Here is a 22,221-nt window from a genome sequence, read left to right as displayed (position 1 = left end):
TCTTTCCGACGCATCAACGTTCCGACGGAAAGTGGATACCACCAAACGCCGAAGCTCGAACCTTAATTTCCCCAAGACGCACGTCACTCGGCGCAACCATTGGAAGATAATGGGATCTTCCAAACGTGTTCAATGCCCAGAAGTCTTTGGGTGATGTCAAAAACGCTGTTACTGAAGATCGAGATGCCTTCAAAGCCCGACCAAAGGCCGATGGCTTCATGAAGCCATGATCAACTGGCACTTCATTTCCCGCCTAGCATGTTCCTTTCGAACATGTACACGGACTACTAACAAGTACTTAACAGCTAAGTATTCCTAACCATATAACTGTTGGACCATCGGTCATCTAAATCCACCAGTATCAAGTCATACTTTATCATTTCTAATAACGTCTCAAACGATCCCACAACTAAAGATGCTCAAGCTCGCCGCTGTTGAGGCTGCTCCAGTCTTCCTCAACAAGACTGCCACCTGCAAAAAAGTGTGCGACCTTATCCGCAAGGCCGGTCTTCATGGTGCAGACATCATTGGTTTTCCCGAAACCTTCATTTCCGGATATCCGGGCTGGCATTCCCTATTGCCCCAAAGTAATCCCCTTACACAATCACTCTACTTGCAGCTGTTTGAATCTGCTGTCGAGGTTCCCGGTCCAGAAGTCAGCGCTATACAAGAAGCTTGCAAGGAGGCCAACATCTACGCTGTGGTCGGAATCACTGAGCGTCGCCCTCACACCACAGGAACATTGTACAATACCCAGCTGTTCATTGGGCGTGATGGAGCGCTCCTACACAAACATCAGAAATACGTTCCCACCGTTGGGGAACGACTGTTAAATTCGCCTGGCAATACAGGTAGTCAGTCGTCAGTACAGACGGATTTTGGGACTTTGAGCGGCCTTATCTGCGCTGAGAATGGAAACCCACTTGCACAGTACGCATTGTCGCTGGATTACCCTGTCGTACACGTCGCATCCTGGCCACAGTTTTTCAGTATTGGGCAGGAGATGAACGATGTGATTCAAATCGCAGGCAAGGCTGTCGCATTCTCGGTTGGTACATTTGTGATCAATTCGGTAGGTCTTGTGGGGGATGAAGAAATTGAAGCCTATGGAGTCGACGAGAAGATTCGGGAGTTTCTGCAGGATGAGAGAAAGAAACGACGGGCTACAATCTATGGACCGGGTGGTTCAGTTGTAGCGGGTCCACTCGAGGACCCGAATGAGGAGATTCTGTACGCGGAGGTTGATGTGAAAGATGTAAATGCCGTCAAGTTTGCTTTTGACTATGCTGGGCACTACAATAGGCCAGAGATCTTTTCGCATCATTTTAGAAAACACCTTGTTAACCCTAGACAGTAATTCACTAAATGATATTTAATCAATCACGCCGACAAACTAAAAAAAAAGCCAGCTTCGCTGGATATATATACGCTCGAAAGCTTGTACTATATTTTGTTTGAATTCTGTACAATTTTGATTTCCCAGTTACCCCTGCACATCTGTTCTCATATGTTGGATTTCCATGTTTTAGTTATACCACTAGTACTAATAAGTCTACCTAGGTAGTTTACTCGTTTCTGCTGGCAGACGGATAAGTTATAGACAACTTTCTTCGTAGTAGTAGGAATTTAACTCGAAAAGCGTAGACATCCTGATCTCATCGTCGGCCAGGACCCCATTGATCCGGAGAACCCTCGTTCCCGTTGCCGCAGTTATTACCACCTCCCGATGCCCCTTCATACCCCTCAAAATTGCCACGAGGCATCCAGTAGCCGTTACTGTCCACCCGGTCAAAGGGTCCCATTCCATACATCCTTCGCATATCGTTTATCCGCGTTGGCGGGCCGTAGCTACTATCAGGCGTCGTGCCAGGCCAGTGTCCTCCCATTCTCCCACCGATCACACCGCCGCCGCTGTAGATGCTTGCTCCGCGACTACCATTGGTTCCAGGCCAGTGGCTACCGACTCCTTGACCGCGCGGGATATCATTGTAGGTCGGACCGCGGCCGGACGTGAAGGGGGCACCAATGGGGTCTGCACCATTTGGGGTGCGGGCAGCCATGAAGTCCATTGCGATACTGGGAGTCCAGTTGTTGCTCCCTGCGGAAGGAAAGTTCGCATGCCCATTATCGCCGTTGTTCGAGCGCGGGTTGTTGACGTAGGGGTTGCCATAGGTGTTGTTATCGGTGCTGTTGAAGCCGTTCGCGGCGCTTCCAGGAGGCCTATTTGCGTTACCGTTGGTGCTTTCGTAGCCGTTGGTGTACCCGTTCGGGCAGCTGTTTCTATTGTTCGACATATTCAAGATAAATGGCCACTGCGGTTGTTGATGATTTGCACAACCACAAGACAGAATTCTCTGGGATCTCCGATAAGTCTGGGAGAGGAGGCCCCCAGAAAGAATTTTATACGCCCAATTTTGTAGTGGAGTGTATGGTGAATAAGAATTGAAATGATGTTGCGTTTGTGAGACTTTTCGTTTGGAAGTGGCGATAGTGAAGCACCTTTGGATGAATTCATGTACGTGATGGGGCTTACCGTGTTTGGAAGACGACTGGAACGTTCACCAAAGATACAAATAAATCATGATTATTTCCATTTAGATGAGAGCAAAAAAAGACCAGATGTAGGCCTTTCTTGAAGGGCAATCGGCATCTTTGAATTCACTTGTAGGCCACGACAGCAAGTTGGCCAATTTATGAGTGAAGCCATCTCGGATACTCGGATTTGCAGTTTGAACAATGGCCAAGTTTAAATGCAATAGCTTAATGCCACCACATCTCGCCATATTCCTATCATGAAGCCCATATGTTAATCAAGTGGGCCGGGATGAATCTGAGGCACTCAAGATTCACACGTTTCAGCAATGTGAACCGGCCCTCTGCTGTTGTTAAGTAAACAATTTCGAGTTTGGTGAATGCTAACGCCATGGCTTCTGATTGTGCCGCTTTTAAGCAGGTCCCACGAGATTCGGCAGTGATTTGTAAGACATGCTTCTCAAATTCTTTACAGGACCATCTTCACCAATACCGCCACCGCCATTACCACCGCGATCGGCTTATGCTGTTTCGCAAGCTACCCCGTCTACGGCCTTGAGAAATATCTACCTGTGAGATTGCAACAGTCATTTCGTCAAGTTGTTATCACAATTCAAGGATCATAGGCAATATCACACCGGCCATCAATGTGATCAGCATGCCTGCCGTCAGCTCCTGTCAGGCTTGAAAGAACTGATCTGATTGATAAGGTAGCTTTCCCTGACATGGCATGCTGAGCAAGAGGTACGACAGACACCCAAGTAAACCCGTCCCTTCATGGGCTAAAAGTATAGAATCCTGGGCTCTCTAAAAGGAAAAGCTTTCCATTCTCTCTCTTGTAACGAGAACTTTTGGCCAACCACCAGTGGACTGTTGGTTTATACCTTCATTACTTCACAGGCGAAGGGGCACATGCCAATTCAACGTCAGATAGGATCTGGTCTGAAGCGCTTTTCTCAATTTGGCTTCATTCCTTCCTAAAGTAGAAAGAAGACAACGTTGCCAACGGGGTAGCTAGAGTTTGGCCCCATCCATCTTTTTAACACAGAATCAAGTGCATAGGGTGTCCGTGAAATTAGGGCAAAGTGATGGTTGCCATCACAGAATTAGCGGGCGGCTTGGCAGGACCGTATTATTTGGTTTCGTTGTGATACGGTGGTAACCATTACTCGTTTTAGCCTAAAGCAGACAGGTATCGATTAAGCGATGATTCAGCTGCATGGGTGCGACCTCCATCCACGAAGGCAGAGCAGCAGTGCGGCAAAGACGTGTGCTAACTAACATCTGGAACATTGATGTGGACATCTTAGGTGCCATCTTATCTGGTGGCTGCCCGATATCGTTCAGTCTTACCTGTATTGTCATAGCGTCTCCTTCGCGCTTTGGGGGCCGTCGTAAACTCGTTGGCTTGTCCTCGCCAAGACATCGTGAGATTTTCCTAGCATGATGCGCACCCATAACAAGCCGCAAAAATCTTACTTACCCATTCGAATCCCGGTTTAACCCTTCAGATGGAGAAGGACAACCTTGACTGTGGTCGCCAGCCTATGACAGCAAGCCCCACGTTGTGTAACTTATCTTGTTGGTGCTGGGTTTGAAATGAAGTTTATCCAATAAGAGCTAGCGTTGGTGCTTGGATTGACTACTTCACTCCTCACCGGCGCTTCAGTTGGGCGTGGTTCCTGCAAGCACATCCTCGTCAATCACCTGGGTCTTCATGCTTCCTTGTGGCAAAGCAAAATTCGCCATATTGAGCAACATTTGTATTACCTTACATGGGTCACTGACTGAGGCTGTGCCATTTTGGCAGTTCGGGAATATTGCCGATGAGGTCTCTCTGGGCCATTAGACCCATTTTCTGGGTTGTGATATCCCTCATCACATTCTTGCTGACTCTTACTCCAGTGTTTATTTCCTATTTATACGATGCTTCTTCTTCTTGCTGATTCTTCTGGTTCCAGTCTGTCCTAAAATTTCCCCATAAAGCAGGCGATTTCCGTACAAGAGGATCCAGTTCCCCTTCACTTGTTAATATATTTGAATCTACATTATCCTCTACCACGGTATATTATCAGAACCCCTATCACATTTTTGAATTTCAGTGCTTAAATTGCTATGGATAAAAGCAACATCCTACCAATTCATGGGACCGCGCCGTCTCCAGGCCGCACTCGTCCCGGATGGCGTCTTTTAGGCGTACAAGCCGCTCTCATCTTGGTGGCCACTTGCGTCTTGACCTTTTCGTTAGTTGGAGCCAATTATATATTCTTTGCAGTAAGTTGCGTTCCTCTCGAAGTTCTTGAGTCACTTGTAGCTAGGCTCACGTAAACTAGCTTGGCAAAAACACCACGATTTGCAACAATATGAACTCCGACGCACCATCGCGTCTTCTACTTGATAGCCAGAATCATATTGCACTCCGCTCGCGAAATGATGGCGCTGTCGTGGAAGATTCCGTTGCCATCACCGACGGACGCTCTGGATACAACCGAAGAGATGATGATCATGCCCTCGTCACCACTGATGGCCGCTCTGGGTATAACAAACGCGATGTCGAGGACTCTATTCCCACCACTGACGGTCGATCGGGTTATAACCGACGAGATGGCGAAGAGAATGCTGTCGCCACCGGGGGTCGCTCTGGATATAACAGACGTAATGTTGATGGAGATTCCATTGCTACGACTGATGGACGCTCTGGGTACAATCGTCGCAATGGGGAAGAAGACTCTGCAAGCACTACTGGGGGGCGCTCTGGGTACAACCGACGGGGCAGCGATGACGATTCTCTTGTAACTACTGGGGGTCGCTCGGGATATAACCGGCGGGATTCTCAGGACGACTTGATCGTCACTACGGGAGGTCGATCGGGATACAACCGAAGGAATTCTGACGATTCTGCTATCACCACTGATGGGCGTTCTGGGTACAACCGCGTAATCTGAGGACAACTTAGAGAGTCAGTGGGTTTGAAGATCTGGCTTCGAAGATCTGGCTAGAAAGGTAGTTGGAAATAGATATATCGAGCCCGAGCTCCGTAGGTGGTTATTTCAACACAAGAGAAAGAACTCATTCAGCGGTCCTTTCTCAAAGTTTGTAACGTCGCACACCCACTTCTCGCACACCCCCACATTTCGCACACCCATAAATTGGGTCATCATGAGGTATTCATCAACTTCATAACTATAAGTCTGATTCGTCTCCTGCAACTGTGATACTATCGCCAGTTTTAATAGGTAATTCAGGCTCGCTAGATTCATCTGAGCTATCCTCAATTTCGCCAGCCTCAATTTGGGCTTTGTGAATTGCCTCAATGTTGGCAAACTTCGAATTTGGGCTCATTTGGACCTTACGCCGCTTCCGTACCATTCCAGCCTCAACTTCTGCTTCCAACATTGCAATCTTCTTCTCTGCTGTAGCCAATTGATAGTCCTTTTCATCAAATCCCTTTTGAACCTTCCGAAACAACAGTCGCTGCGTTTGCTGATCTTTATCCAACTTGCTGAATAAGCTAAGTTGATCATATAGATCAACTGTCTTCTTGGGCGTTGACCAGGCTACTATGGATGTAGCAGATGCCCAGTTTTCGTCTTTTCCACCATCAGAGGCCCTCATAGGCGTAGAATAGCCTGGCTTTGAGGGCTTGGAAGCATTCTCAAGCAGTAGAGGGCTCATGAGCGGTCGAGCTATCGAAATGGGCCATAGTCCTGTTGCTTTCCAGCCGCTTCTGATATTCTTGCTTGAAAATGCCATCTGGCGTGCTTTTCCATAGCAGGTAAGAAAGTTCCGTTTGCCTACAACTGTAGAATCGTTGTGTTGAATGAGGTATCCAAGCTCTTTTCGATAGGTCGCCTTGAGAGGCCCAAAGACTGCTTGGTCTAGAGGTTGGAGAACGTGGGATGTATGTGGCGGTAGGAAAAGGAGATATATCTTGTGTTTATAACAGAGATACATAAATTCTGTTGTTTCATGACTGCCATGACCGTCTAGGATCAATAGTCTCTGCTCAGAGGGATGATCAGGCTTAGTCAGAGGGATAAAGATGTTCTCAAGCCATTCCACAGCTGTAGAGTCTGAAGTCCAGCCATTCTCAGTTGCTGTGAACTTCCAACCACTGTAAATATCACGTTTATGGATATCAAGAGGAAACCATTGTTGTTGAACCGATTTCCCTCGATAAATAACAAGTGGAGGAAGCGCCTGACCAGTTGCAGAGACACACTCAAGCATAGTTGTCCAAGCCCGAGACCCAGGCTGTTTTTTTCGCATTGATGAGCTTTCTGATGATCCCAGTACTAAGCCATTTGATCCTCTGCCTTCTAGGATACCAGTTTCATCCATGTTATAGCGATGATGTGGTTTGATCGCCTTGATCTCTGGAAGGGCGAGTTGTTGAAACCATTGCCTGATTACATTAGTTGAGGCCCCATTGACACGCTTAGAATCGATGGCTCTAGCTCTATGAACCTTGATTGATGGATTTCTCTTAATAAAGAACTGAATCCAGTTTCTCCCAAGTGGCTGGGTAGTGCCTCTGATGTCTAGGATTCGCTGGGCAAATTCCTTGAGTTGTTGATGTGTTGGCGGCAGCCCTAACGCCGCCTGGATACGCACCCATTCAGCTAAGTGACTTTCCTGTGCTGGAGATAGCTTCTGGAAGCTAGAGAAAGCTACATTTCTTGCCTGTGAACCCTTTAATCGAGACTGGAGGGTTGATGGTGGAATTCCAGCATCATGAGCTGCCTTTCGGACACTCTGCCCACTTGCAACTGCATTGAGAGCTTGATTGACTTCTGTTTCCGTATACTGGCCCATTAAGCGTATAAGAGTAACTATTCAAAGAATTATAATAATCGCTGTAAAAGTGGTGAAGATATTAAAGAATGTTGAAGAGGGTAAAATTCTACATGAGCGATTTATGGGTGTGCGAAATGTGGGGGTGTGCGAGAAGTGGGTGTGCGACGTTATATCAAGTCATTTAGATCTCTTTATGCTTAACAAATGGAAACTGGCTGTTTTTAAAACAATTTGTTCTAATAGACACATGCTGGCAATGCCACTCTGCGGTTCAGGTGTAGCCCGATCAAGATGGGATGTTTGTCACGGAGGTGAGCGAGGTGGCTCTTACTTGCATCGAGGCTAGAGTCAACTTCTGTTGGTAGACTGTGGCTCTGCGAGAGTGCCATTTGACACTTGCGCTGGAATGGTAACAGGCGTTGAAGGAAGGGTACGTGCGTTGCACGACTGGCGGGGAACTATAAAGCATGCATATTTGCGGCGAGGCCAGGGTCTTTCAATGGCCTCGAAGAAGCTTCAGGGCCGCTTAACGGTTGGGGCTGGTGTTGGAACATCCTGCAACAGACGGCAGAAAAACTACCGAGAGCAGAACGGCGAGACTGAGGGCCTAGTCGACGGCCGCTATGACAGCCATAATGCCACGCCAAACCAGGCTCCAAGCATCAGGAGATGGCGGATGGTTGTTAGTGGCATACGTAGGGGTGACTGTTGATAAAAGCTCAATAAGTCGTAGTATCGTAAATGTGCTTTTCTGAATACCAGAGCAATTCAACTCCGGCGGTCTCTAATTAGAATCTTTCATAGATATTAAAATTCTACAAAAGAAGCTACATGGTCGAGAATACTACGAAATCCCCACCGGATTAAAGAGCATTGACTCTGTTTCAAATCGGATTATGGGCATCAGAACGTAGAGTCATCAACACAACCGGATTTACTCCTATAGGAGAATGCGATAGCTTAGCCATATAACCAGCAAAGACCTACAACTGACCAGCTTGGATAGCATATAAAAGCGCACAGAATCTAGAACATCTTCGCCAAAAGGTCATTTGGTATCGCTCTCGTTATGTTACCGTTTCCCTTCCTTACCTTGATTTCCATTGCAAGCGTAATGCCTGGACCATGCTTACATAATCGTGACGGTGACGCCCAACTGGCTCACCCACTGCCTGCCTGCTTTAAGGCCGATCCTTCGACGGAAATAGTACAGCCTGGACGGGGGCCGAGTTATCCGTTGTTGACAGTGTGGCCTTCCCTTTGTGTCCTGTGCATTATTGGGAGTTAGTCTGAATTTGAGTAAGTGGGCTTTTCTCAACGTGAAGACCCTGGTCTGACACCTAATCCCGCAAGAGGTGAATACGTGTTGTATTTCACCTGGGGGACTAAATAGCGCTCGCAAGCTAAGCTTCAGCCCAGAAGAAAACGTTGAAGGGTTGAGCCATGAAAGTTTATGGCAACCTCAGCCTCTACACTTAAACTGAAAACCACCAAAGCCGACGAAAGTGGTTCGCTTTTCATTCACGATCGCCATTCATAAAAGATATTAACACCATCCCACGCTACAAGTTATACTGGCAAAAATGGAACACTGGAAGATTGAACCATGCACGCTCGCTGACGCTCCAGCTCTGGCTCGCAACAACATCAGTGGCTTTTGGACGGATCCAAATTGGATTCTCCTCTGGCCCAAAGATATTAAGCTCGAGTTCCTTATCGAACAGGTCACCAAGCGCATTCCCAACAACCTGATTCGCGATCGTGAGACACTGCGACACTTTAAAGCCGTCGATCCTGAATCGGGCGCCCTCGTCGGCTACGCAAGATGGGAGCTTCCTGCACGCTGCGCAACAGCACCAGAATGGGCTGATGCGCAGATCGCAGAAGTCAGTGAAGTAGAAAGGAAAGCTATCAAGGAGCGGAGTGACAGCGCGTGGTGGAAGCCTCAATTCATGGATGGCATTGATGACTGTGGACCGGAAAAGGAGCGTATCTTGGCTGAGAGAGATTACATCAGTAAGCACAAGGGCACTGATCCAACGGGCTTCCTTTTGTTCGCCTGTTTTGAAGCCTACTTACCACGAGCTAACTTGTGCATACAGGTCTCGATTACCTTGCTGTTCATCCTGAAAACAAAGGGAAGGGCATCGCCACCGCGTTGGTTAAGAGCGGCATGCGGCTAGCCGAGGCAGTAGGAGTTGATCTTTTTATTTTGGCCTTTCCCGCTGGTCTCAATGTTTACAAGAGACTCGGTTTCAAGGAAGTTCACCGAGGCTACCAGGATGATACCATGTACGGAGGTTCTGGCTACATGGTGTACCTGCTTACCTATGAGGTAAAGAAGTGAGGCAACATCACACAGGCAAAAGTAGATGGAGCCACATCTTGGGACTTACCATTCGAGGATTTTACATAGTCGTAGCAATTCTAATTGATCTTGAATTCTTAAATTGGTGATAGGAACGACATACGATGTTCTTGAAACCTCACAAAATAGGTGCAACAACTACTGAATCTTACAAAAACCAGCGGAAGTCAGGACTTCTTGGACCATCACCCAACTTCGAGGTTGGCACATCACTAGCAGTGAGATTAACACCTTGCGCACGATTCCTCCTCTTATTATCCCAAACCATGTAAAATCCCAGACAAAGCGCAAATACAACGCCTGTTCCACCAAATGAAGCCGTAGTAATCAAGGCGGGACCGTATTTCGGAGCGTCCGGTTTGCGGAAAATGTTACTGCTAACGAGGCCCATAAGGTTCGCCAATGGCACGCCAATGGAGGTCAAGAGCACACCTGTCGTTTATTGATAAGTTTAGGCACAACTTGTTAAAACGCTCATGGCATAACTCACGTTGGTTTTCATTCACGACGTTGTTGTTATACCACGTTGATAGTAAAACACTCGGCGCTGATGTACCCCAAGTCATCATGAAACAAGCATAGTAAGCCAGTTGCAACTCTTGTTCAACATCATCGATCGCCGCATAGATGATGAAGCCGATAAATGTTAGGCTGAAACCCAAAGCAATGAAAGGAAACCGTAGCCGACGCCAGTCGGAAAGAAACGCTAGTACCAAGAGCATGACAGCACCTGTGACATTCGGGGCCACGGTATATAGGTTCGTCTTGACAGTGCTATAGCCTAATCGCTGGATGATTTGAGGCATAAAGAGAGCAACACTTTGAAGGGGAACTCCAAGACATATCTCAATAGCAAGAAACCCAAACTAAGAGGATACCGGTTAGTGAGAATTTCATCGATACATAGGGAGTAGGTGTGAGGAAGAATGGCGGTCGAGAGTGATCATCGGATCATGAATACGTACTGTAGTCGGGTGCTTGAAGACTTTAGCACTTTCTCTTATGCTCATCTTCTCTCCAACAACTGAAGAACTATCGACACGGATGCGATGATGGGCAAGGGCCTTTTCCTCGGCCGTGAGGAATTTGGCTTCGGCCGCGCTTCTGGGAAGATACCAAAACGCAAATATGGAGAAGAGGATGGTTGCGCTCGCCTCAATGATGAACAGCCAACGCCAGGGGTACAGGCTGGTGTTTGTAATGTGGAAGACACCAAAAGCAAGCAGGCCCGAAAATGCGTTTGCCTATCTCGCGGTTTAGTCACTCAATGGTAAATTGGCTTCATTGTGTATCTTACAATGTTCGAGGCGGCATAGAAAACGGCCAAGCGACGAGCCAGTTCACCACGGCGGTAGAATGTGGTCAGGTAGTAGATGACCAAGGGGAAGAAAGCCGACTCCGCCATGCCCAGGAACCAACGTAACGCAAATACGCCACTAAAGTTCTGTGCTGCAGCCATGAGCATAGTCATGGTGCCAAAGGTGAACATAAGGATCGGTAAAACGACTGCAGGGCCGAACTTCTTGCCGATCAGAGCCACGAAGGGTGCAGCGGCAACAAAAGGCACAAAAAAGATGCTAACAATCAGGTTGTATTCGCCCTCCTTGAAATTGAGGTCAGAACTCAAACCATCAGTCTCCGCATTACCGATATTTCCCTTGTCCAGGGCGTTGAAGAGATCTGGTAAATTACGTTAGACCATCGTATAATTGAAAGCAAGCCGTTTAATGCCTTTGGGTTTGATATGCTTACACATTATCGCAAGAACAGGCATGAGCCTGAAGTCCAGCTTGCGACATAGACGGCGCTCTGCCGCCTTGTCGACAACATGAACCTCGTCCCCATAGTTGTCATTCTTCATATCATTTCCATCGGTGGAACCCTCCCGAACGGACCCCTCAGGGCCAGCGGCTTGAGTGATCTTGTTGTCCACTTGTTCACCCATTTTTAAGCTCGAAAATGCACCGAAGCCGACCGTTTAAATGTCACGAAGGTGGTAAATCGCAAGATTGGGGTTCGCACAATGAGGGGGGAACATGTCTCAAGAGGAGAGACAGGGAGAAGCCAGTATACATAAAGCTATGTTGCACCGCATTCATTGGCAGGCTTATCATTTGGAGAAGACAGCCAAAACAAGGTCCCAGCATACTACTTGACGACGCAGACAGGACTTCTCGGCTGCTTCATGTGACTTGCACTATGCGCCAGTCGGTCATCAATTCATGATAAGAGTGATACCGGCGGTGGGTCAAACCCATGCTGTCTAACCATATCTTGTTCCTGATGGGAGGAGAATCAGTACCCCAAGTTGATCAACATGACAAGTACCCTTCTAGGCTAAGGCCGGTTTGCCGTCTACATGGAAATGACCAGCCTCAAATAATGGTCGCATACTATTTCGAATGTCACACCGCATGGAAGGAACGGCTAAACGGATCCAAGCTACCTATACTTAAAATCTATCGTAATCCATAGACAACATTTCTGTAAGCCTCGTTTGATTTCCCCCGCGATTAGCTAACGGAAGCCTACTGTGTAAATACTGGCAGTATCGGCTACCAGGCGAAGTTTCCCTCCTACAAGCATTGCCAATCCGGCACTCTTACTGGATATCGCTGGCCGTGGGGGTCAGAAAAGGACCTTTGATTTAACGTTACTTGGGAAGGTCTCAGCAGTAGATTGATTGTTCCCACACCGTGTAACCGTCTCCATAATAATCCACAATAAGCTCAAAAAGATAACGATAGGCATGTATTCGATGTAGCTGAAGTGCGGGGAATCGGGATGATAGGACGATCACCACCTGGACTCTCCGCGGGAAGTGTAACAGTTCCGACAGCGGAGATCTGACCAAACCGCGTTGATGCGGTCAAAGTACTGGTCCAATAGAAAGAAGGAGCACTTTAGGGCAAACATCCATAGACCCTACTTCTAAGAGACATCATAGGTTGCTACTAAGTCGTTGACGCTTTGGTTGCCTTCAACCTACAGAGTAAGTATCAGATTCGATACACTAAACAAACACTCGTTCTTTACTTTTCTCCCACAGCTCATATCAAAGCAAAATGTCTTCTACCAAGACCCCTGTCCTCACCGACAAGGCCCCCAAGCCCCTTCCAGGCATCTACAGTCAAGCCATCATTGCCAATGGCATGGTATTCTGTTCCGGCGCCGTCCCAATGGACCCGGAGACCATGCAGATTATCGACGGTGATGTACAAGCTCACACCGTATGTCATGGGCGCTCAATGCATTTTGGACTGGCATACACTAAACTAGACTACAGCATCAATGTATCAAGAACTTGACGGCGGTCCTAGAGGGTGCCGGTACTACAATCGATAAGGTCGTCAAGGTGAACGTGTTCCTCTCAAACATGGACGACTTCGCTGCCATGAATGAAATTTATTGCCAATACTGGGGCGATATCAAGCCATCCAGAACGTAAGCTACTCATCCCTAAATTGAGATAGGAGACTTTTTGTTAACGGACGTGGCCAGTTGCGTTGCGGTTAAGACGTTGCCGCTCAATGTAGATGTAGAGATCGAGTGCATAGCTGTTTTGTGATTTGGGCTTAGTTGAGAGATGTTAAAATTACACAGACCTCACTTTCAAATTAAAATAACAGACAGTTCACGTCCATGCACATGTTATTGCTCGACTACCTTGGGCTTTATCTGTTAAGCCGTCATTATAGCTGATTCCGTTACCCGTAGTCTGAGAAATAGCCCAAGCCAACAACATGTGAACACCGCTGGCAATTTGGATTGGAAATACAGTGCTTTAGAATCCTCGTTAAGAAAAGTACTACATCCCGCCCTGGGTGATGTAAAGGCCCCTTAATATATGTATCGATCTGCATCTAATCTACTTCCATACGCTTATCTAATTTAAACTCCTCTGCGTCTACAATGACGCGACCAGTTTATCACAGAACAGCGTGATAGCTCTTCGGCCATCCTCTAGTGCCTCATCCATGGCAATGAAAGGGTGCGGTTGGCCTTTCATAACATGAAAATCAACCGCCACTCCCGCATTTTTCAGCTTCTCCCCAAGTGCCTCACCCTCGCTCCGCAACACGTCGAGTTCGCCCATAACAATGACTGCTGGAGGAAGCTTTGACCAGTCGCCTTTCCATAAGAGCGGGCTGGCCTCGGGATGTGACCAATCTTCGCGTTGCGGCAGGTAATGATACCGATACCACATCATCTTTTCAGCAGGCAGGGCGGGAGTAAACTCGTTCTCTTTCCACGATGCGTGCTCGGGTTTAGACGACTCAACTACAGCAGTATTATCTGCCACAGGTACCGACAGCAGTTGAACAGCTATGGGCGGAATATCATTACGAGTTGTCGCTCGCTGGCACAGAACCAAGGTGAGGTTTCCGCCAGCCGATGATCCGCTGAGGGCAATCCGTGAAGTATCAAGACCTAGCTTTTCGGCCCCGGTTGAGATTGCCCAGAGAAGAGATTCCCAGCAATCGTCAACGGCGGCCGGAAAAGGGTCCTCTGGTGCGAGCCTTAGAAGGACGTTAACTATGACCCATATCTCACGACATCTAAGCGCAAGCCCCAAACTCACCGGTAGTCCACACAAATGGTTACACATTTGGCCCGATTGGACAGGTTTGTTGCAATGACATTCTCAGTATCAATGTTCCCCAAGACCCATCCTCCTCCATGGAACCAGATACATAAGGGCCATCCTTTCTCGGGTTTGTCTCCTAAAGGCGTGAAAGCGCGGACCAAGATGTCCGGTCCGCTCGTCTCCTTTCTAGGGATCTGAAAGTCTTGCGAGCTCGCAACGTCAAGCTTGGGCCCGGCTCCAGGGATGAGGGTTCCACTGGCACGCGAAGCCGAGATGGGTTGGTGATGAACCACCTGTTTGTCGAAAACGTGTTTATTGTAGAAAGCCTTGTATTCCGGGTGAATACGATCTAAAACTGATTCATGTAGGGGATACGGCGGTTCAGGCATGATTGGTTAATATTTGTAAGATGGCCAATGTCGATAAGTTAAAAAGTCCGATTGGATTGCTTTCTCAAGCTCTGGTACCAAGTAGCTTACAGGTGCTTTCAGCCGCTCTTGATATTTGAGATCACACGTTGTGATGATTACGCTCGCCCGGCTGCAGACGGGCCCCTCTTGGTGTTCCGATCTCCGGTAAACGGATGGTCCAGTCTGCCGATAACGTTCCCTCGGACATGCTACGTAACCTGACCCCCACTTATGGATTGCAGTGACGCACGTATCAGAGCAACCCCTCAAATGCGAAGTCCTATCTCAGCGGATAATCGGGAGATGTATTATACACTGTATGCGGCATTGCATCACATCAGGACCAAGGTTTACCTACACATTTTCCCCGCACTTTGCCGTCAATTGTTTTCCGGCCACCATCTGAACACTTTAAATACAGCTCATCAGACTTGCCGAGACGCCATATGTGCATTCTCGCAACTGTTGCAGGATCAACCTGGTAGTGTTTAACGTTAAAAGATTGGTCAATATATCCCATCGAGTGGCTGGATATAACTTTTGCCAAGGGCGGAATAAGGACTCTTAGGTTCAGTAGTCTTATCAAATCGTATGTTGATGTATATCGTGCTCCTTACTCTCTTCAGATTGTGCGTGTTTTAGAAGTATGTATATTTCCATTTGATGCAGCATAATACTGTACAACAATAGAGAATACATTGGTAAATTACGTTTGCTCACATAACGTCCCGCACCCACATTTGGGCACCCCCCACATTTGGGCACCCCAAAAATCGCTCAACACCATGACTACCCCTCAACTTCAATTATTTACCACTTTTTCAACTTTTCACTAATTACAATCCAACTTCATATGCTTATTATTTATACCTATATGCGCCAATATACCGAAGATGACTTGCTCAAGGCACTTGAGGCTGTTACCAGCGGCTGCAGTATAAAAAAAGCAGCTCATGATAAGGGCATACCACGAACTACACTACAAAACAGAATAAGAGGTCACCAAACAAGAGGTGTTGCTTTCGCTGGGTTACAGAGGCTATCACCAACCCAGGAAAGTCACTTGGCTGAATGGATTCGAATACAAGCTGCCCTAGGCCTTCCACCAACCCATCAACAGCTCAAGGATTTTGCTGAGAGGATTCTACAGACACGTAGAGACTTCCAGCCTCTCGGAAGAAACTGGGTTCAATCATTTATCAAGAGAAATCCATCAATCAAGGTTCAGAGAAGCAGAGCAATTGATTCCCAGCGTGTCAATGGTGCCTCAACTAATGTAATCAGGGAATGGTTTAAGCATCTCGCTCTACCTGAGATACAGGCAATCAAAGCAAGCAATCGATACAATATGGATGAAACAGGTATTCTAGAAGGCAGAGGATCAAATGGATTAGTTCTTGGATCATCAGAAACTCGCTCTATTCGAAAGAAACAGCCTGGGTCTCGGGCTTGGACATCTCTGATTGAGTGTATCTCTGCAACTGGCAAGGCACTGCCTCCACTTGTGATATATAAGGGGAAGACTGTTCAACAGCAGTGGTTTCCTCTCGATTTAACTGAATATGATGGCTGGAAGTTTACAGCAACAGAAAATGGCTGGACGTCGGATTCTACTGCTGTTGAATGGCTACAGAAGGTCTTCATACCATTGACCCAACCCCAAGACCCTAAAGAGTCTAGATTACTCATTCTTGATGGGCATGGTAGCCATGAAACAACAGAATTCATGTATATCTGCTTTAAGAATAAGATACTCTTACTCTTCCTACCGCCACATACATCCCACGTTCTTCAGCCGCTTGATCAGTCAGTATTTGGGCCGCTGAAAGCCATATATAAGAAAGAGCTTCTATACCTGGATCAATGGGACGCTAGCACTGTTATAGGCAAGAGAAACTTTCTCCTCTGCTATGGAAAAGCACGCCATATAGCATTCACAAGCAAGAACATCATCAGCGGTTGGAAATATACAGGTCTATGGCCTGTAAGCATAGCCAAACCGCCGATGAGCCCTCTTCTACTTGGGAACCCATCAACACCAGCTAGACAGACCGATCAGCCTTACAAGGGACTGTCTAATGCTATAGCAGGCGAAAAATGGGCATCAGAGACATCAGCAGTATGCTGGTCAACGCCAACGAAGCGGTCTGAGCTACAGGATCAATTCAACTTATACAACAAGGTTGGGCATGATCGAAATACTCAACGACTGCTCTTTCGCAAGGTTCAAAAGGGATTTGATGAACAGAGCTATAAACTGGCTGTAGCTCAGCGAAAGATTGAGGCGCTGGAAGCAGAAGTTGAGGCATCTAGGGCTAGGAAGCGGAAGAAGGTCACAACGAGCCCAAATTCGAAGTTTGCCAACATTGAAGCTATTCGGAAGGCTCAAATTGAAGCGGGCGAAATTGAGGATAGCTCAGATGAATCCAGCAAGTCTGATTTACCTACTCTTGAGGGAAATAGTATTGTTGTGGCAATAGATTAAATATAATCAATGGCTGAAGTTGATGTATAGTGAAATGCATCATGATTTTTGGGGTGCCCAAATGTGGGGGGTGCCCAAATGTGGGTGCGGGACGTTACCGTCTGGAGTACCTATCGTGGGAAAGTGTCTATTAAAGTGCAATTTCTGGCCTTGGCAAAATGATGTACAGCCGCACTCAACGAGATGTGCGTGAAATTCTGCTTGTGTGTCGGTTTAGTCTTGCCGTGGTCGAAAAGATAACTGGTTAGTGTCCAGGAGCTCGTTTTTGGCAAAGGGGTTGGTGGTTTAGCCTACTGCAAGCCTAAATATGCCACCATTCGAAACTCAGCAATTCAGCATCAAGTGCGCTGATCTCCCAGAGAAAACGATGGCCAGAACCTCCTGTAGCATATCATTAAAAAGAATGCCATTTCAGCCCCTAATGCACTGGTCAACGCTTCGGGGATGATTACAGGTGATGGCTTGGTGATTTAGTTTAAGTTCTAACACGGGCGCCGTGGATGGAGACGAATGGGGCTGTGAAACGGTGTCACTTTAAAGCCCTCGGTGATGTTGGCTTTAATATATCTGGAATTCACCTGATCAAGCTGAGCCGGCTTTTGAGGAGAGTCATGAATTCACGAGTTACCGGCTGAACCTAATTTACAACGTGTTCAAGCGTTCTGCTTCCCATTTAATTTTCGCTGAAAGTGCAGCAGTTCATCCCGGCTTCAGATGCAATACTCTACTATAGTTTCATGACTCGCTTGGCAACGCAAAAAAAACTGCCTAAACTGGAGAGAATAGTGGAACTAGGCACAGTCAAATGTATAAAGCCTGGCTTGGCATCGTCTGAACGTCGGCTGCCACTTCAATTAGGCTCTTGTTGAGTTGCCTGAAAATTAAAGACTTCTCTTGGCTGCCAACTCATGGTCTACTGTCAAAGCTGGGAAAATAAGTAATTGGTTTTTTTTTTTGCCTGTTGGGTTAGTTGGCCAGATGTTTTGCCCAAACGAAACCAATTTGGAAAGTCCACCGGCTTCAAGCCTAGGATCGCCTAGAGAGTCGCCGTCATGAGCTTTAGACTCCTCTGGAAATATAGATGCATATAAATGTCAACGTTGTCCTCCACTAACCTTTGAATTCCAATTCACAAACGCTTCAGACTTCAACATCCGGAAAAGAACGTTTATCCACATACACCAGTACACAGCACAGTCAATCATCATGGTTTCTGCTCTCAAGCTGATTTCTACGATGTAAGCCATCATGATAAGCTTCTTGACGAATCATGGTCTTCTAACAGATACATCAGCGCGGTTCTCGCAGCAACCGCGGCGGCTCAAGACAAGAAATGCTACTGTGCTAGGCAGGGAGAGGGCTCCCTTGAGTCTCGGGTAGACGTTGGGATGACCACCGAGGCTTGTCACGACCAGGGATATATGAGTGAGTCTCTGTTTACCCTGCTCGAATACGGACGATGCTAACAATACACTAACAGGAGGCAATGCTGTACGTTGAGTGATGTTTAACCCTTTTAGTGTTTTTTCAGCTTACAATTGATAGTGCATTGTCCGCGCCGACAAAACCCGGGAAGACGATTTCATGAGAGATTGCCTGGAAATCCGTGGTTTGCAATCGACTGTATGCAAATGGTAAAAGATGTATGGCCAAGCCCCGTAGGAGGGAGGATCGGTCTCCATTGATGGATACTGTTCATTAGCTGTTGCGAGTGTAGACGTGCAGGTGATAACAGCCCTTCAATTACACGTCCTCTACGCAGCCTTCCATATGGTTAGATCTTGAATTGCAAGCTTGTATTACCCGCTAGTTGTGCGCTTCGCCATTCTGTGCCACCGAGGTGAAAACAAGACCTCCATTTATGGTCATCGAATAGACTCTTTTCTTTGTAGTCACGAATCCATCGCCACAAAGAACATGCCGAAGGTGAAAGTTGTGCGTCAATTGAGCTGGGTTACCAGAGCTATGCCGTCCAAAACTCCATTCCCACCATAGTCCCGTGCGTACAATTGGTTTCAATCATGGAATCGCTCTTCATTGTCCCTTTTTATTAACCCAACTCTTAGTCCACATCAACACCACGCTTCCGCAGGTCGGCCTTGGCCTCGTCAATCTCAGCCATAAGCTCCTTGTGCGCTTCGGGCACATCGTTGAATGTCATGACATTGTATCCGAGTCGAGCGAGAAGGTATGCGCCGAAAGACACAAGGACCCAGAAGGGAAGCTACGCGCAGCTGAAGTTAGCAATGTGGCCGTAAGGGTGGGTAGGTGCAGCACGGCGGCTGTCGCATGGAAATTCGGCAGAGGCAGGCGGGAACATACGACGGGAATGATCTGCTCCTGAACCTTCGCGGGGGCAGGAATGAGCTGGAGATAGAGTGCAAGGTACAACTGGGTTAATCGTTAGTCAGTAAGGACTCTGAGGGGGAAGTGGGATGCAGGGAGGAGGGGTCGTACAGAGCTCACGAGGAGCGCCAGGGAGACAGTCTGCTGAGCACGAGTCATTTTTCCTTCGGTTGATGCAGTGCACAGGTATCTGAGAGGATATCGGTGGTCAATTTCGCAGTATAAAGCGTGTGTGGTAAAGGAGTGACTGGGAGCTGGAGTTTGTCGCGATCCTGGAAGCGATCGGTTTGCTGGCAATTGTGAAAAGGAGTCGCGAAACTGTCCAAAAGTTGTAGTGGAGCTGGAATGACTAAGCGAAGCTAGGGGTCTTGAGGTGGCCGTGCTTTCCCGCAGTTTACGCGCTGTTAGACCCACCAATGACGCTTCACGGCCCGCTTAATTCTTTCACTGCTGAGGTACGCAACTGGTGCGGTACTCTGCGAAGTCTGAGTAAAGCTAACATTCCACTGAGGCACCTCGTGTCCCCTGCAAGGTTGCGTTATCGTTGAGTATGCTACACAACGGACAGCCCCGGAGGCAAAACCTTTAAGACGCCCCATCATTCGGAAAGGCGATGGCGTGCCGGATATCTTTGGAATTTCACCTTGAATAAAAATGCAAGAATAATGGCGGGAAAGCTGCGGAATAGCGGCGGGGGAGATGCGGCGGATTTGCGGCGGATTTGCTGAAGCGAAAAGGCTAACGTACATGATAAGCGAGTGAGACAGACAAGCGAGTGAGACAGTAAACCGCGACCGTCGCACCTTGACGCGACCGGCACCTTTTCCTCTACAATAAATCATGGAATCAGCTAGTATTGAAAGAAGGTTACAAATTGCCCTTCAAGCAATGAGAAATGACCCAAAACTTAGTGCTCGGGCCGCAGGTGCACTCTATACAGTCAGTCACGCAACATTAAGCCGGCGACTAAAGGGAATAGTCTCACGACGCGACAGCATGCCTAATTCACGGAATTTATCAGATTTAGAAGAGAAGACAATAGTTGAGTATATTCTCGACCTAGATGCGCGATCATTTCCTCCCCGGCTGAGTGGTGTGGAAGAAATGGCCAATCGACTTCTCGTAGAGCGCGACGCGCCTCCAGTTGGGAAGCGCTGGGCTTCTAATTTCGTCAAGCGACAACCACAGCTTAGGACGCGTTTCTTTCGCAAGTATGACTATAAGAGAGCTTAATGCGAAGATCCAGAGGTGATTCGTGGCTGGTTTTCGCTTGTGAAGAATACAATTGCGAAGTATGGTATTGCTGATGCTAATATCTACAACTTTGATAAGACCGGCTTTATGATGGGCGTTATTGCTTCTGGAATGGTTGTTACAAGTGCTGAAAGGCGTTCAAATACGAAGATGACACAGCCTGGCAATAGGGAATGGGTTACAGTTATCCAGGCTATTAATTCCCAAGGGGAGAGCATCCCGCCATACATCATCGTTGCAGGCCAGTATCACCTCTCAAGCTGGTATACAGAAACCTCTCTTCCGGGCGATTGGGCTATTGCAACGTCTGAAAATGGATGGATAACAAACGAGAGAGGTATTGACTGGATCAGACACTTCGACATTTATACAAAACCACGTACGTCTGGGAAATATCGCCTCCTCGTTGTTGATGGTCATGAAAGTCACCACTCCGCAGCCTTCGAGCTCTTTTGTCAAGAAAACAACATTATTACACTGTGCATGCCGGCTCACTCGTCTCATCTACTTCAACCCTTAGATGTTGGTTGTTTTCAGCCGTTAAAGAATGCCTACGGTCGGCAAATTGAGAATAAGATGCGGCGAGGCACAACCCATATCTCGAAGGAAGATTTCTTTGCAGCATTTCACGAAGCTTTTAAGCAGTCTTTTACGAGGAAAAATATCCAGGGAGGTTTCCGAGGAGCTGGACTTGTCCCTTTGAATGCAGAAAGTGTTCTCTCAAAGCTGGATGTAAAGTTCCGAACGCCAACGCCTGAGGAGGGGGTCCCTCAGACACCAGACCCTTGGATCTCTAGGACGCCGAGCAACCCAAGCGAAGCAAGATCACAGTCTACTTTTATTAAGAGTCGAATCTCACGCCACCGAAGCAGCTCTCCAGCATCAATTTATAGTGCTGTGAGTAAGCTAGCCAGAGGGACAGAAGGACTAGGGCATCGGGTAGCATTACTAGAGTCAGAGGTTCAAATCCTTCGAGAGGAGAATGCAATATTAAGTCGGCGTCGAAGGGCTAAGAAAACACGTCTACAGAAAGGAGGAAGTCTTACTATATCTACTGGAGAGGATATACAGTCGCAAAGAGAGGCAGACACGCAACTACAAGAGGAAACGCGACGGAGTAGTGGTCGCAAAGTGAGGTCTGAGACGACTCATCGTCGGTGTGGCGTATGCGGGAATACAGGCCACAACGCGAGAACATGTCAATTTATTGAGGAAACATCCGAAGAACAGGAATCCGAGTAGTATTAATCAATCTAAGATTTCTTGTTATAGATTTCGATATTATTGTCGCGAAGGTCTGGTTTACTGTCTCACTCGCTTGTCTGTCTCACTCGCTTATCATGTACGTTATTGCAACTTACCAAAGCTTCAGTTCAGTGGCCTGTGCAAACTGGGTAAACAAATGCGCAACTCAACTACCAACCAAGTGTACCCTAGATTG

General features: G+C 47.4%; 12 protein-coding genes across 12 annotated transcripts; 7 read left to right on the top strand and 5 right to left on the bottom strand.

The window, feature by feature from the left end:
* Window positions 1-415: 415 nt before the first annotated feature.
* CTRU02_210613 (nitrilase/cyanide hydratase and apolipoprotein N-acyltransferase) lies at window positions 416-1,357 on the top strand (the record flags this gene model as incomplete). Its single annotated transcript, XM_036722135.1, has 1 exon — window positions 416-1,357. The coding sequence occupies one exon, from the start codon at window positions 416-418 to the stop codon at window positions 1,355-1,357; it is 942 nt and encodes a 313-aa protein (XP_036586507.1).
* Window positions 1,358-1,655: 298 nt separating this feature from the next.
* On the bottom strand, window positions 1,656-2,294 carry CTRU02_210612 (uncharacterized protein; the record flags this gene model as incomplete). Its single annotated transcript, XM_036722136.1, has 1 exon — window positions 1,656-2,294. The coding sequence occupies one exon, from the start codon at window positions 2,292-2,294 to the stop codon at window positions 1,656-1,658; it is 639 nt and encodes a 212-aa protein (XP_036586508.1).
* Window positions 2,295-4,895: 2,601 nt separating this feature from the next.
* On the top strand, window positions 4,896-5,477 carry CTRU02_210611 (uncharacterized protein; the record flags this gene model as incomplete). Its single annotated transcript, XM_036722137.1, has 1 exon — window positions 4,896-5,477. The coding sequence occupies one exon, from the start codon at window positions 4,896-4,898 to the stop codon at window positions 5,475-5,477; it is 582 nt and encodes a 193-aa protein (XP_036586509.1).
* A 238-nt stretch (window positions 5,478-5,715) lies between these two features.
* Window positions 5,716-6,873, bottom strand: CTRU02_210610 (transposase; the record flags this gene model as incomplete). Its single annotated transcript, XM_036722138.2, has 1 exon — window positions 5,716-6,873. The coding sequence occupies one exon, from the start codon at window positions 6,871-6,873 to the stop codon at window positions 5,716-5,718; it is 1,158 nt and encodes a 385-aa protein (XP_036586510.2).
* Window positions 6,874-8,912: 2,039 nt separating this feature from the next.
* CTRU02_210609 (acetyltransferase) lies at window positions 8,913-9,676 on the top strand (the record flags this gene model as incomplete). Its single annotated transcript, XM_036722139.1, has 2 exons — window positions 8,913-9,345; window positions 9,432-9,676. 2 exons carry the CDS (start codon window positions 8,913-8,915, stop codon window positions 9,674-9,676), a joined length of 678 nt encoding a protein of 225 aa, XP_036586511.1.
* A 169-nt stretch (window positions 9,677-9,845) lies between these two features.
* Window positions 9,846-11,642, bottom strand: CTRU02_210608 (MFS transporter; the record flags this gene model as incomplete). The annotated part of the gene is made up of 5 exons (XM_036722140.1): window positions 9,846-10,129; window positions 10,188-10,563; window positions 10,663-10,941; window positions 10,995-11,377; window positions 11,450-11,642. The coding sequence occupies 5 exons, from the start codon at window positions 11,640-11,642 to the stop codon at window positions 9,846-9,848; spliced, it is 1,515 nt and encodes a 504-aa protein (XP_036586512.1).
* Window positions 11,643-12,762: 1,120 nt separating this feature from the next.
* CTRU02_210607 (endoribonuclease L-PSP) lies at window positions 12,763-13,265 on the top strand (the record flags this gene model as incomplete). Its single annotated transcript, XM_036722141.1, has 3 exons — window positions 12,763-12,927; window positions 12,984-13,141; window positions 13,199-13,265. 3 exons carry the CDS (start codon window positions 12,763-12,765, stop codon window positions 13,263-13,265), a joined length of 390 nt encoding a protein of 129 aa, XP_036586513.1.
* A 339-nt stretch (window positions 13,266-13,604) lies between these two features.
* CTRU02_210606 (esterase lipase) lies at window positions 13,605-14,674 on the bottom strand (the record flags this gene model as incomplete). The annotated part of the gene is made up of 2 exons (XM_036722142.1): window positions 13,605-14,217; window positions 14,280-14,674. The coding sequence occupies 2 exons, from the start codon at window positions 14,672-14,674 to the stop codon at window positions 13,605-13,607; spliced, it is 1,008 nt and encodes a 335-aa protein (XP_036586514.1).
* Window positions 14,675-16,043: 1,369 nt separating this feature from the next.
* On the top strand, window positions 16,044-17,180 carry CTRU02_210605 (transposase; the record flags this gene model as incomplete). The annotated part of the gene is made up of 1 exon (XM_036731042.2): window positions 16,044-17,180. The coding sequence occupies one exon, from the start codon at window positions 16,044-16,046 to the stop codon at window positions 17,178-17,180; it is 1,137 nt and encodes a 378-aa protein (XP_036577337.2).
* A 1,206-nt stretch (window positions 17,181-18,386) lies between these two features.
* On the top strand, window positions 18,387-18,818 carry CTRU02_210604 (uncharacterized protein; the record flags this gene model as incomplete). The annotated part of the gene is made up of 4 exons (XM_070205481.1): window positions 18,387-18,418; window positions 18,466-18,605; window positions 18,661-18,671; window positions 18,726-18,818. 4 exons carry the CDS (start codon window positions 18,387-18,389, stop codon window positions 18,816-18,818), a joined length of 276 nt encoding a protein of 91 aa, XP_070060724.1.
* A 424-nt stretch (window positions 18,819-19,242) lies between these two features.
* CTRU02_210603 (dolichyl-phosphate mannosyltransferase polypeptide 3) lies at window positions 19,243-19,685 on the bottom strand (the record flags this gene model as incomplete). The annotated part of the gene is made up of 3 exons (XM_036734123.1): window positions 19,243-19,404; window positions 19,503-19,571; window positions 19,638-19,685. The coding sequence occupies 3 exons, from the start codon at window positions 19,683-19,685 to the stop codon at window positions 19,243-19,245; spliced, it is 279 nt and encodes a 92-aa protein (XP_036574148.1).
* A 681-nt stretch (window positions 19,686-20,366) lies between these two features.
* Window positions 20,367-22,022, top strand: CTRU02_210602 (transposase; the record flags this gene model as incomplete). The annotated part of the gene is made up of 2 exons (XM_070205480.1): window positions 20,367-20,737; window positions 20,774-22,022. The coding sequence occupies 2 exons, from the start codon at window positions 20,367-20,369 to the stop codon at window positions 22,020-22,022; spliced, it is 1,620 nt and encodes a 539-aa protein (XP_070060723.1).
* Window positions 22,023-22,221: the final 199 nt, after the last annotated feature.

This window comes from Colletotrichum truncatum (genome assembly GCF_014235925.2).
Source record: "Colletotrichum truncatum strain CMES1059 chromosome Unknown Contig_0007, whole genome shotgun sequence".
NCBI lineage: Eukaryota > Fungi > Ascomycota > Sordariomycetes > Glomerellales > Glomerellaceae > Colletotrichum > Colletotrichum truncatum.
This window is presented reverse-complemented; position numbering and strand designations above follow the sequence as displayed.